Below are 13,963 nucleotides of genomic sequence, written 5' to 3'. Positions count from 1 at the left end.
GGGGGGGGACATCACAACCAATCAGAACGCTGACCTCACCCAACAACCCCATACACATTCTGGCAGAATTAAAATGTACAGTGGGAGCTTGAGACTGGAAAATAGGCAAATGTTGATTCAGTATTAAAGAAAGGCAGCCGAACCATACCTGGCAACTACACACTCATAGGAACAGGAACGAGAAACGAGGGAACCAAAAAGTATATGCAGAGTCTACGACGATAGCAAAATACTGCGGATGCTGGAAATCCGAAATAACAACAGAAAATGCTGGAAAAACTCAGGTGGTCAGGCAACATCCATGGAGAGAAATTTGAGTTGACGTTTCGGGTGGAAACCCTTCTTCAAAACTGGAAAGAAAAGAAAATAGATCGAAGGCAAGGCTGCGATCGAACAAAAGACAATAAAAAGGTATTCGAAGCCAGACGAGATGGTAATAGGCCCGTGGAGACAAAAGGCAGCTGAGATTAGGTGTGAAGTGTACTGGCAGAAATGTCCTCATCACAATAGTAAACTTGCAGAGATCCTATAGTCTGGCTTTGCTTGCTGATTTCCAATGCGGCTATTAAACGACAATAACCAGGTTACTGAAGGGTACCAAAATAAGCTCGCTTCAACAGTTCAACCAAGAAATGTTCTGGTTTTTCTATGCATTCCCTATTTCTTTATTAAATTATGCTTGCTATAACTATTATATTATGTTTGCTATATCTATTAAAAGATGGTGGTCAAGAAGAACATGGGTAGTCCCAGTAGCTGCTGTGATTGCTGTTTGATAAACTTAAAATTAAATACATTTCTTGGTTTTGACTGGAGGCCATCTCCTAAACATAATCCTAAACAAGGTAAACAAACTTAGAATTGAACATCAGCAAGAACTGTACCTGTTTGCAATTCATGAACACCAGGTGCTTACATTCCTCTTATTTTACCACATAGACTAGAAGAAGAGAGAAAAATAGCCAGATAAAGCCTGTAGGAATTAAAAGGGATTATTGGATAAACTGGGATCGAGGCCCATCTCACAAATTTAACTCTTCACATCCAAATGGCCACTTAACCTTGCAAATGGTTACAGCTAATATGAATTCAACAGAATGCCCAGACAAAACATTTGCACTGAACAGGAACTAAAAGATTCTTTGATGGGTTTATTTTGCAAGGGGGTGGGGCTTGGTGGGAGAAAGGGGAGCTTGTGCTAAATACCTCAAATTGAGTCAACAAATTGGTTTCAACAAAATTGTTACTTTTTTTTTTAAACTAAACTAATTTTTACCTGAAAACTGAAGATACTTACTGAACTATGCAATTTCCCAACATCCAACAAATTTTGCTCATTTAACATTTCCTACTTTGTGCTTCTCAAACATTTTTATAATCTAAAAAATGAGAAATAAAATCTACTAAATTTTCCCTCTGCCATTTTTCCCCCTCCTCTTCCCTTACCCCACTGCCCTCCCCCTGCAAAAGGTGCTGACCCTTGCCTTGTCTACAGCTCCACATCCAAAGAATAGCCACTTGGACAGAAAGCGAGAGAGCGAGCGCGAGAGAGCGCGAGAGAGAGAGCGCGAGAGAGAGAGCGCGAGAGAGAGAGCGCGGGCCAGTGGGCATCATAACTGAGCAGGATCCCATTTTCACCAAATAATCACACTTCTAACAGGGGTCACTGGATAGCCAGCAGGAATATTGGTCAATTTTGCCCTCCCATTTCAGCAGGTTGGAGACCAATTGTAGCACCTCCAAACACTATCTGGGACCTACCTGGTCTATATGGCTCATCGATTAACAATCTAGGAGCAGGATTTGAAAGCCACAAATTAACTCCTCAAACTCTTCCCCTTCCAGTGTGGGTTTTTTCCTCTCCTCTCCAAAAAAAAAATATATACCTAGAAAGAAAAATCCTACTCTTCAACATACCACAAGGTTCTCATTAATTTATTTGTAACAAGGAAGTTTGGATTCTGCAAAATATTTTGGCAGTCCCAGGAGGAATTTTGTGCATGTAGTTAGTTTTTTGTCAGCTGTGGCTCAGTGGGCGGCACCCTCACCAGAGTCAGAAGGTTGTGGGTTCAAGTCCCCCTCCAGAGACTCGAGCACAAAATCTAGGCCGACACTCCAGTGTAGTGCTGGGGGAGTGCTGCACTGTCGGAGGTGCCATCTATTTGGATGAGACATTAAACCGAGGCCCCGTCTGCTCGCAGGTGGGCGTAAAAGATCACATGGCACTATTTCAGAGCAGGGGAAGTTATCCCCGGTGTCCTGGCCAATATTTATCCAGATCACAAACAGATTATCTGGTCATTTGTCACCTTGCTGTTTGTGGGAGCTTGCTGTGCGCAAATTGGCTGCCGCATTTTCTACATTAAAACAGTGACTACACGTCAAAATTACTTCATTGGCTGGAAAGCGCTTTGGGAAGTCTTGAGGTTTTGAAAAGTGCTGTTCAAAACCTCAAGTCTTTCGTTCTCTCTGTACAAGGAGGAAGTTATAGTTCAGTTCCTCTGCATTGGGCGCTAGTAGCAAAACAGGTTTCCTTGTTGTTGGCCCATTTCGGTTTAGTTTCATGCATTTGTAGATCCATCACGTTGATTAAAAAGTTGCTGTGCAGGAACTGCAATGTATTGGTCTGTTTTGGAGGGAGAATTTTGCGATGTGTAGGATGAGGCAGGGAAACAAGGTGCAATGACTGCATGATGCTGCCAGGCAACACAAGCTGCAGTACTCTCAGCTTGAAGAGGGAGGTAGTCCTGCTCACAGGGATGTGAGAAACCTTGCCCATCTTCCAACAGTTGACCAAACTACATTAGCCCTTTCCCCATGGTTTCAGATGTTATTTATCCTCCTTTACTTTGTTGGTCATCCGTTTTTTAAAAAAAACTCCATCCCACATCATTATCTGGCAATAGCACAACCCAATTAACAATCATCATGAATGATGATTCTTGGGTCAATCTGTAAAGCTATTCCATTGACCAGTCAGTAAACACACTAGAGAAATCGATCTAGACTGTCAAATGTTCACATCTAAAAGAAACCCTGCCAGAACATGTGAAAAGTTTAGGAATAGCACCTCATCTTTCGATTAGGCACTCTGCAGCCCTCTGGGCTCAGAGTTCAACAATTTCAGATCATAACCTCGGCCCCTATCATATCGATATTTTCTTCTTTTTTTCTTCCCTGCCTTTCATTCTGCCAGCGCAATTCACACCCCATCTAGAGCCATCCTTTGTTCCTTAACCTGCCCTATTACCACCTCCTCTCGCCTTGAATCTCTCAATCTCTCCTGCTTTCTATCCTATCACTGACCTTCCCGTTTGTTCTTTCATCCCCTCCCCCTTTTCCCAGCCCCTAAACCTGCTTTCCATTTCCTGCTTTTTTCCAGTTCTGACGAAAGGTCATCGACCTGAAACATTAACTGTTTCTCTCGCCATGGATGCTGCCCTGACCTGAGTTTTTCCAGCGTTTTCTGTTGTTATTTAGGAACAGGACTACTTACGCTCGAGGAACAGCACCTCATCTTCCGATTAGGCACTCTGCAGCCTTCCGGTCTCAATATCGAGTTCAACAATTTCAGATCATTACCTCGGCCCCTATTTCATTTTTACTTATATTTTTCCACTCCTTTCCTCCCCCCCCCCTTTCCTTTTGTTTCTCTCTCACACCTGGCAGCTATCTTTTGCCCTGCCAGTACACTTTACACCTAATCCCAGCCTATTACCATCTCGTCTAGCTTCTAATCTCTTTTACTTCTTTTGGTTCTTTTATTCTTTTGTCCGATCGCAGCCCTGCCTTCGATCTAGTTCCTTTTCTCTCCAGTTTTGAAGAAGGGTCAAACCCGAAACGTCAACTCAAATTTCTCTCCACGGATGTTGCCTGACCTGCTGAGTTTTTCCAGCATTTTCTGTTGTTATTTCGGATTTCCAACATCTGCAGTATTTTGCTATCGTACTACTTACGCTAAAGTGGACTTCACTTAAGAACCACTCACTGATGCTGTAATCTGGAATTCCAGTGTGCACCAAGTTAATTTCATCTCCAAAATCGCACACTTCACATTTTGTAATAAGTATTATAAAACACTTTAGCTCCATTTAACAAATTGACATGTTTTTGTGCTCAAGTGATTAAAAAAAAAGAGTCCTACAGAATAGAACACTCACTGCAGGCATCCAGTGTCCACACTAAATGCTTCTGGGTTTTGAGAATTTACCAATTGAAAGCGTCCAACTCTGTTCCAGTCTAAAAACATGGTTTTTTTGGATAGGAAATGGGCACAGAGCAGATCCTTCTCGCTGTGCATCCCCTGCGCACGCAAAGGAGCGGAAAGAAACCACTTGAGCAATCTGAAGAGGCACCTACCCCTTTCTTCCGATCACTGCTTGCTTCCTCTGCGGCCTTCTGATACCTGATGGCAGAGAGACTGGGATTACTATGAAACAAAGAAGAACTTTGACAGCAGAATGCAATGTGCCTCATTAAGCCATTCGTTAACGAGGTGGGAATCGATGCATTAGCTACACAAATCAGCACCTACAGGTTTGCTCAAAAGCAAGAGTCACATCATGGTGCTTCAGAGTCTCTTCCCTCTCTTTTATTGTCTGCTCTTGACAGCTATTTGGAGTACAACTGGGGGAAAAAATAGTGGGGGGTGGCAGCTTGAAGAGAGATCGATTCTATTCAAAGATCCCAAACTCCTGTTCTGTGCGGAGTTGGCTCTTCATGGGGGATTGCTACAATTGGGCTTCAGTGTCCCGGGGCTGAGTGGGGGGGAAAAAGAATCCAGGATCCGGCTGCTGATTGCCCCGGTTCAAAATTGCACCCGATTGGGCAACAACCAGGAAGGAGGACCAAGCTCAGCAATGATGTCCCTTGACATTTGCTGTCCATGCTCAGTCAAGATGAGAATTTGGCTGAAAAACTGCCAGTACCTGTATCCCCCAAAAAACCCTCCTTGCTTGATATTGGATTGCATATATGCATGGAATTCTAGCAACAATGTGTTTAGCACCTTTTGCCAAGAATTTTTCTCACCTCTCCCCATACATGTTAATCAGTACAGTTACCAGGCTTATTTAGCACAGTAGTACCACCAATAAACTATAGGGAAAAAAAATACATGAGGCAATACACTTTAGTGTGACCAAACACAAGTTAATTAAATCAGCAAATTGCTCCTATGACTATATACCTATACTAGTCAGTACTTCACTTCAGTATTCTACAGCTCAAAATGCTCACTCCGGATACAACCCATGTTTGGAAGGTTAAAAACATTTTATTAAAAAAATGTATTCATGGATGTGGCTGTTGCTGGCAAGGCCAGCATTTATTGCCCATTCCCAATTGCCCTGGAGAAGGTGGTGGTGAGCCACCTTCTTGAACCGCTGCAGTCCGTGTGGTGAAGGTGCTCCCACAGTGCAGTTAGGGAGGGAGTTCCAGCATTTTGACCCAGCGACGATGAAGGAACGGCCGATATATTTCCAAGTCAGGATGGTGTTCCCCTGCGTCCACTGCCCTTGTCCTTGGTAGTGGTCGTGGGTTTGGGAGGTACTGCGGAGTGTTTTTCACAATTCAACTGGACATACTTTGAAAAGTTCATATACCTTTATTTAAGCCCTAGTTACTTCAAGAAAAAAAACTTATGGTGCAGATGCTTGAAAATTTCACATCATGTCCATTCTTGTGTTCAACTGACATCTGAGCAACAATGCTGATGTTCAATCAAGCAGGAGACTGTTCTAATGCTGGTCAGCAGCCAAAGCTTGCTAGGCTAGCAAAACATCTTGGAGGTGAAGTCATGGTTTGACCAAGAAAGTTCCAGGTTTGATCCTGGGTCTGTGCTGGCCTCGGTCAGAGAATTGGGGAAGAGAGAAGTTTATTGGCTAGGGTCCCACTGCCTAGCCAGTGACTGGAAATTGCTGACGTTTAGACATTAGGCAACAAAAAGGATACAGAGTCATTCCCTCCACAGTCAAATACCCACCAGCACACACCATCATGGCGCAACCATGAACAACAGTCACTTTGGCAAAGTATTAATGGTTGACTGCTGCAAGGGAGCCAACACCTTCAGGTGGGGAGGGAAAGGTGAAGTAAATGCACAGAAGAGATAAAGGGGGGAAAATTCGGTGGCTTTGCACCTCCAGTTTTGCGCCCCGTTAGCGCGCTAAGCAACTAGCACCCGGGCACGGCACCGCTAACGCCTCCCGCAACATTCAGCAGGTGGTTAGCGGCGGCGATAGCCGGTAGCACCCCGCGGCTCTGGCGATGAAGTCATCGCTGCGCGCAGCGTCCCGATCGCAAAGTTGGCTCGTGCCCCTTGAACAACGCCGGACACCATGTCCGACAGGGTCAGAGGAGCGTTTCTGCGGCGACAATTAAAGGGCCGGTGCCGGGCGGCCATTTTTTTTTGGGCTGCCTTGCAGCACCTGCCCCCTCTGGCCTCCTGCTGCGGGGTGCCGGCCGCGATCCGTCAGCCTGGCACGCCAAGTGCCGGGCTCTTTTGCCGGCACCCCGGTCCCTGGTGGGCCAGCAGGGCCCTGGTTCGCGCTGCGCTAGGCCCCTCCCCTTTAATCAGGGGGAGGCCTGCAGTAGCACTGCGCTACGTGCCAACATGCGTGGCGCGATATTCAATGGAGTGTCCAAGAGGGAGGGGGAAGCACTTCCAGTCGCGCCCCTCCTCCTGCTTGGGGCACTACCACTGAATTTCGGGTGCGGGGGAGCGCTAAAAGTAGCACCCCGGCGAAGTTATCGCCCAAAGGGGGCGTCAGCCAATTTTCCCCCCAAAGAGATACGGGGTGACTGCTGTTTTAGAAATCCAATACAATGATAGAGTCACGAAACAAAGTCTAAAGTCTGCTGCTTTGGGGAATCAATAGGATTTGCTTCCTTAAAAAGGGCAGAAATACTACGGGAATTTTGTTTTTGGAAAAGTTATCAAAATCCATTTCAATATCTGAACAGACTACATGTTGCATGCAAGCTCAGCTATTGCACACATTCTACATTACTTATGTCAAAAACACAAACAGGAAGCACCAAACTATGATCTTGGTGACTGGGTAGTATTCTGCTCATCAGGGGAAAGGAAGACACTGCCAAGTAGTGACAAATTTTCCTTTCTGCACCGTCAGGATGAAGGGAAGCAAAGCTCTCTTGACCTCTCCCCAACTCGTGTATCAATCAGAGAACAGCCTATACAAAAGCAAGATACTGCGGATGCTGGAAATCTGAAATAAAAACAGAAAATGCTGGAAATACTCAGCAGGTCAGGCAGCATCTGTGGAGAGAGAAACAGTGTTAACGTTTCAGGTCGATGACCTTTCGTCAGAACTGGAAAAAAGCTGGAGATGGAACAGGTTTTTAAGCAAGGGCAGGGGCAAGGAAAGAACAAAAAAAGGGAAGGTCTGTGATAGGATGGAAGGCAGGAGAGATTAAGAAACATTGAGAGATTAAGAGATGGTGCAAGGCAAAAAGGAGATGGTAATGGGACACGTTAAGAAACAAACGATGGCTCGCGATGAAGTGTAAATGGCACTGGCAGAATGAAAGACAGCTGCCGTGTGGGAGAGAGAAAAAAAGGAAAATAAAATAAAAAAGGTAGGGGCCGAGGTTATGGTCTGAAATTGTTGAACTCTGTCGAGTCCAGAAGGCTGTAAAGTGCCTAATCGAAAGAGGTGCTGTTCCTTGAGCTTGCGTGGAGCTTCATTGGAACAGTGCAAGAGGCCGAGGTCGGAGTGGGAGGGGCGTGGAGCGGAGAATTAAAGCGACTGGGAGCTCGGGGGTCACCTTTACAGACTGAACGGAGGTGTTCCACAAAGCGGTCACCCAATCTGAGTTTGGTCTCCCCAATGTGGAGGAGACCGCAGCGTGAGCAGCGAATACAGTATACTAAATTGCAAGAAGTACAAGTAAATCGCTGTTTCACCTGGAAGGGGTGTTTGGGGCCCCGGACAGTGGGAAGGGTGGAGAGAACAGCCTATGTTTCCAATACCAACTCTAGCCATGCATATGGGTGACAATTTAAGTGCAAAATTCTAGGTGCAGAACCATGACCACTAGGACCTGGGTTGAGACGGATCAATCTCATTGCAGTTGTCCCAAATGCATCGCTTCAGTTGAAGACTGTGGGTTCAAATCTATATGCTAACCCACTCCAGCAACCAGACTCCCAAGATGGCCAAGGGGCACAACGTCACATTGCACACAAGAACAGAAATAGCCAATAGTTCATGCAACTAAAAAGCTAGTTTATTTCACCAATGATTGTAGCATGTACTTACTTAGAAAAACGTTCCCGGAGGGCTACTGCTCCCCTATTATTAATTGACAGTTCTTTGGCAGTAATCCGCAGGGATTGAGAAGTCCATTGCCCTCTGCTGAATGGTGATTGCTCCATGTTCTCTAGGTTTTCCTGCATAAAGAGAAAAACGAGAGAGGTGAAATATATAGCACGGATTAGACTATAAAAACAAGACAATAGGAAAAAAGACTCTGGTCACTAGCCAATTGCTTACACCAACAAAAGCTTGCATTTATATAGCACCTTTAACGTAGTAAAACATCCCAAGGCACTTATCAAACCAGAGCAAGTTTGATGGAAAAACTTCAGCAGGCCAGGCAACATCCGTGGAGAGAGAAATAGAGTCAACGTTTCGGGTCGAAACCCTTCTACAGAACTGGGAGAAAAGGCAGGAAATTAAACAAAAGGCAGTTTGGGGGGCTGGGGGAGGGGATGAAAGAAGAGACATTAAGAGATATTCAAGGTGAGACGAGATGGTAATAGGACAGGTAAAGAAACAGACAATGGCTCTCGATGAAGTGTGAAATGCGCTGGCAGAGTGAAAGACAGCTGCCATGTGGGAGAGAGAAAGAGTCACAAACCAAAAAAAAAAGTGTGGATAAAAAAATAATAGGGGCCAAGGTTATGATCTGAAGTTGTTGAACTTGATATGGAGTCTGGAAGACTGTAAAGTGCCTAATCGGAAGATGAGCTGCTGTTCCTCGAGTTTACGGTGAGCTTCCATGGAACAACGCAAGAGGCCGCAGACGGTGAGGTCGGAGTGGGAATGGAGCGGTGAATTGAAATGACAGGCGACCGGACGCTCGGGGTCACCCTTACGGACTGAACGGAGGCGTTCCGCAAAGCGGTCACCCAATCTGCGTTTGGTCTTCCCAATGTAGAGGAGACCACATAGTGAGCAGCGAATACAGTATACTAGATTGCTAGAAATACAAGTAAATGGAAGTTTGATGGAACCTTGCTGATCCAAATGGCTCAGTACAACTCCAGGCACCTCCCCCCCCCACCCCCCCCCCGCCAAACACTCTGATTTTAGAAAAATCATACTAATGTTTTCAAGCAGTAGACCATTGCTCCATCTAACCAACTCATTCAGCCTCCCACATTACTTTGATACATTTCTAAAATCTTAACCCGAATCCTAATTACCAACAGAAACTGGTCTCGTCTCTTTACAACCACCCCACCCCAGTTTCTGGTTTTACCACTGTTGCTGCTTCCACCCTTTAACTGAAAAAGTCTGAAAGTCTCCACTGGAAGGAACGTATAATGCTAATTACAATCCAGGAAAATAGCACACAAAGCATGGCTTTAAAAACAGACGTGCTAAATTAGATGTTACTGCACTTTTCTATCCCCTTCGCTTCCGCATGTATCCCCAAGTCACACTCCGATTACCTGGTTATTGTCTTGACTAGTAACGTACTCACTGTCTCTTTTTATAACCCGTCACTTGGGAGGTACACAACAGCAGCCAATGAAAATTCTTCTGAGGACATGCTTGGCCTCAGCTCAGAGTCCCCGTGAAAGCACAGGCAACGTTGTGAACTCACTGAAGTTTTTAAATTGCCACTTGCTGGGGGTCAGATTGCGGGAGAGCAGACTCCCAGCACTTAAACCGACTGAATTTATACAGGGCAGCAGACTCGCATATCCAGTTTTTGCACGGGTCAAAGTCTACCGCAGGATGAGGGAGCCAGATTTACTGTAAACATCAGGAGTCAGTGCACGGATGCTGGACTCCAACCTAAACAAGCACCAGTACAAAAACACACTTAAGGGGGGGGGGGGGGGACATTTCAGGCATGAACTGGTTTCTTACCACTTGTGCCTGCAAATTGATTGAATTTCCTATTAAGCAGCCACTTGCTATTAACCTTGCAGTGTAAATATAATTTACGCATAGCAAATTTATTGGTCATACATATGCCTCCCTCCAATACCTTGGTACCACATTCCACACACGTCAACTTAACCCTGTGGACCAGCATTGAAATTAAGTTTAAGGGGTGGCCTGTTGGTTTAATTTACAGGTACAGTAGCATAGTGGTTAGGTTACTGGACTAGTAATCCAGAGGCCTAGACTAATGATCCAGAGACAAGTTCAAATCTCACTATAGCTGGGGTATTTAAATTCAGTTAATTAAATAAATCTGGAATAAAAAGCTGGTATCAGTAATGGTGACCATGAAGCTGTCGGATTGTTGCAAAAACCCATCTGGTTCACCGATGTCCTTTAGAGAAGGAAATCTGCAGTCCTTCCCCGGTCTGGCCTATGTGACTGACTCTTAACTACCCTCGGAAATGGCCGAGCAAGCCCCTCAGTTGTCAAGAAAGCAGCTCCCCACCACCGTCGGGGGCAATTAGGGATGGGCAATGCCCACATTCCAGGAATGATTAAAAAGAAAAATTAAGGCCAACAACCACAAAATCTTACTCTAAACCTTTAGAAAAGTTAGTCCAATGACTGGATCAGCAGAGCAAGTGTTAAATAACCTGTATTACAGCAATAGGAAGCAGAACTGAAAACATTCTTGAACGTTGAGCACATCCATTTACGGGGGATTATATCTGCAAATTTCAACATGTTGATGCTCTGGCTGTCACACGTGAAGCAAACAATCCCTCGCCTGGTTAGAACAAAGGAATCAATTGAAAATACAACCGATACCTACAAATTACTGTTAAACAGATAAAGGAGGTTGGAGGCCAATAAATGTTTCAATCCAGCTCACCCACACAATTGCGTCAAATTACTAAATGCAAAACAAGATACAGGTGAAGCACTGCCCTTTACAGTAAGCAACATCCATAATCTTGAAAGACGACCAAGTTCAGACATGTACTACCTGAAGTTGCGCAAAGTAATGTTCACACAGTTATGAGGGCCCACCCAATATTTTACCCTTAGGGTTTTTAAGACTCACGAAATTAATGTTGGCTACTTCCTAGAGCCATTACCTTTCCCCAGTGAACAGGGAAGGTCCACAGTGTCCTAAAACAGAAGCGCCGTTTCAGGCCATGTCGAGGAGTCAAAACACTTTGGCCAGTCAGCTTGGTGGCCTCCTCATATTAAACTGCTGCAAAACTGCCGAGATATAAAAACCTACCTCTTCAGACACCTTCCTTAACCTTTTCCTATCCGCTGTGTCCATTCAGCTCCTCTGAAGTGCCCAGATAGTGCATGCCATGGTTGACTTCTTGCTGGGTTAGTATCACAGTCACTCTTCATTATTGTCTCCAAGTGTCAGGATTCAAGTGCCAAGGGTATCACAGCAGAGCCCCGATTGCAGCACAAGCACATTTTTAGTCGGGCCACTAGATGGCGATCAGGAACTGAAATCAGCCGTGACTCAGTAGGCAGCACCCTCACCCGAGTCAGGAGGGTGTGGGTTTGAGTCAGGAGGTTGTGGGTTCGAGTCAGGAGGTTGTGGGTTCAAGTCCCACTCCAGAAACTTGAGCACAAAAATCTAGTTTGACACTCCAGTGCAGTATTGAGGGAGCGCTACACTGTCGGAGGTGCCGTTAAACCGAAGCCCCGTCTTCCCTCTCCGGACGTAAAAGATCCCATAGCACTATTTTAAAGGAGGGCAGGGGAATTACCCCCGGTGCCCTGACCAACATTTGGCCCTCAAATCAACATCACTAATACAGGTTATCTGGTCATTATCAGATTGCTGTTTGTGGGAGCTTGCTGTGCGCAATTTGGCAGCTGCGTTTCCTACATTACAACAGTGACTACACGTCAAAAAGTACTTCATTGGCTGGAAAGCACTTTGAGGTCTGAAGTCGTGAAAGACGCTGTAGAAAATGCAAGTCTTTCTTTTTGAATACTGGGCTAATTCTGCCCTCGCCAACCCACGGCAATTTAGTGCCTCTACTGCCAGCCCAACAGAACAGACCAAAAAAAACATTAGGACATTCCTGGTCTGTATAGTTTAACCACCCGCTGGATTAAAAGCCTGCTGAACCAATTGGGGAGCCACTGCTAACCAATCCACATCCAGGGGGAAAGTCCCCAGGTAAGCAAGTGTAGGGGCAGGGAAAGGGGGGAAAAGAACAAAAGGGAAGGTCTGTGATAGGATGGAAGGCAGGAGAGATTAAAAGACAAAAAAAGGGAGGATGGTGCAAGGCAAAAGGAGATGGTAATGGGACAAGAAACAAAAAGATGGCTCTAGATGATGAAGTGTAAATGGCACTGGCAGAATCAACAGCTGCCATACGAGAGCACGAGAGCCACACTTGCTTAAAGTTGGTTACATCTCTAACTGTTTCCAGTTCTGACGAAGGGTCATCGACTTGAAACGTTAACGGTTTCTCGCTCTACAGATGTTGCCTCACCTGCTGAGTATCTCCAGCATTTTGCTTTCGTATTCACAGTATCACCACAGTGCAGATAGAGGCCATTGCGGCCCATCGAGCCTGCACCGACACATAGCCCACCCTATCCCCGTAACCCCACGTATTTAATCCCCTAACACTAAGGGTCAATTTATCATAGCCAAATCAACCTAACCCGCACATCTTTGGACTGTGGGAGGAAACCGGAGCACCCGGAGAAAACCCACGCAAACACGGGGAGAATGTGCAAACTCCACACAGACAGTCGCCCGAGGCCAGATTTGAACCCGGGTCCCTGGCACTGTGAGGCAACAGCGCTAACCACTATGCCACCATGCCCCCCTTGTTTTAGCTATATGCATTATATTATTTCAAACGGGGGAAGTGACCAAACAAGCTTCCTTTCAGGCACATTTGTGCTCCATTACCATCAAACCACAACCTGGGTAGAAGTCATTACATCAAGAAACAAACAAACAAAGCCTAGCATTTCTATAGCGCCTTTCACGACCACTGAACGGCTCAGAGCACTTTACAGCCAATGAAGTACTTTTGAAGTGGCGTCACTGTTGTGGGGTGGTTACGGACGATACAAGAGAATCTCTTCAGGATTTTACAACACTTGTAGCCCACAATGGTTCCTTTTCAAATCGCATCAATCCTGACTCAGCTCAAATTAGTTCGGAATTCAAAAACCCCCATTTCAACAGCACACTCGTCTCCACTTCAAGCACCGAAATGTCTAGTCCACACACTTTGCATAGTAACAGTGTTTATATACAGGTGGGACAAAGGGCAGGGGCTCTTCAAGCAATGCCCTCAAACCAATCTCAAATGTGTAAATTAGAGTCTTATCGCTCTAATCTTTTAGGCACTGCCACATCAATAGAATGCTAGACAACAGTTTAGTATAAATCTGGGGACCGCCATTAACCCGGCTGCATCACACAATCTTAAATTCATAGCCCTCAATTAAGAGTGGAGGCAGAAGCAAAGATAAATAGGGGACGGCGGTGTACAGAGATCAGGAGTCTTCAGTTGAGCACCACTCTCTGGGGACCCTTACCAAGATACAACGGGTGCCTATTATCTAAACATTCCATTATGTGCATGGATACTGAATGAAAGCTTAAGGTTTTAAAAGGTGGAATTTTATAAAAAGCAGAGAGAGAGAGAGATAGAGAGGAAGGAATGTTGGCAATGAGAAACAAAATCAGCAGCAAGCACTCCCAGGTCAGCATGATCTGGGCAGAATAGTCAAATCAAATTTTATTTGCCATATGTATTACTACAATGGAATGTTTTCACTCCCCGATCTAC

The 13,963-nt window shown here is 45.4% G+C and overlaps 1 protein-coding gene across 9 annotated transcripts in view; it reads right to left on the bottom strand.

Annotated features, from left to right (window-relative positions):
- The window catches only part of lima1a (LIM domain and actin binding 1a), a 124,815-nt gene that overhangs the window by 46,671 nt on the left and 64,181 nt on the right, over positions 1–13,963 (bottom strand). For 8 of the 9 annotated variants that reach the window (XM_085972894.1, XM_085972893.1, XM_085972889.1 and 5 more), the window contains 2 exons: positions 8,283–8,413; positions 4,360–4,405 (listed from right to left, as the gene is read on the bottom strand). In XM_085972894.1, the coding sequence (XP_085829020.1) occupies positions 4,360–4,405; positions 8,283–8,398 (162 nt within the window). In that variant the 5' untranslated portion in view covers positions 8,399–8,413. Of the gene's footprint in view, positions 1–884; positions 906–4,359; positions 4,406–8,282; positions 8,414–13,963 lie in introns of those variants that run through there. The other variant, XM_085972892.1, reaches the window with a different exon arrangement.

This window comes from Somniosus microcephalus, chromosome 33, assembly GCF_052327205.1.
Source record: "Somniosus microcephalus isolate GS21.2 chromosome 33, FLI_Smic_1.0, whole genome shotgun sequence".
Lineage (NCBI taxonomy): Eukaryota > Metazoa > Chordata > Chondrichthyes > Squaliformes > Somniosidae > Somniosus > Somniosus microcephalus.
The sequence above is the reverse complement of the archived record's forward strand: the minus strand, read 5'-3'. Positions and strand labels throughout refer to the sequence as shown.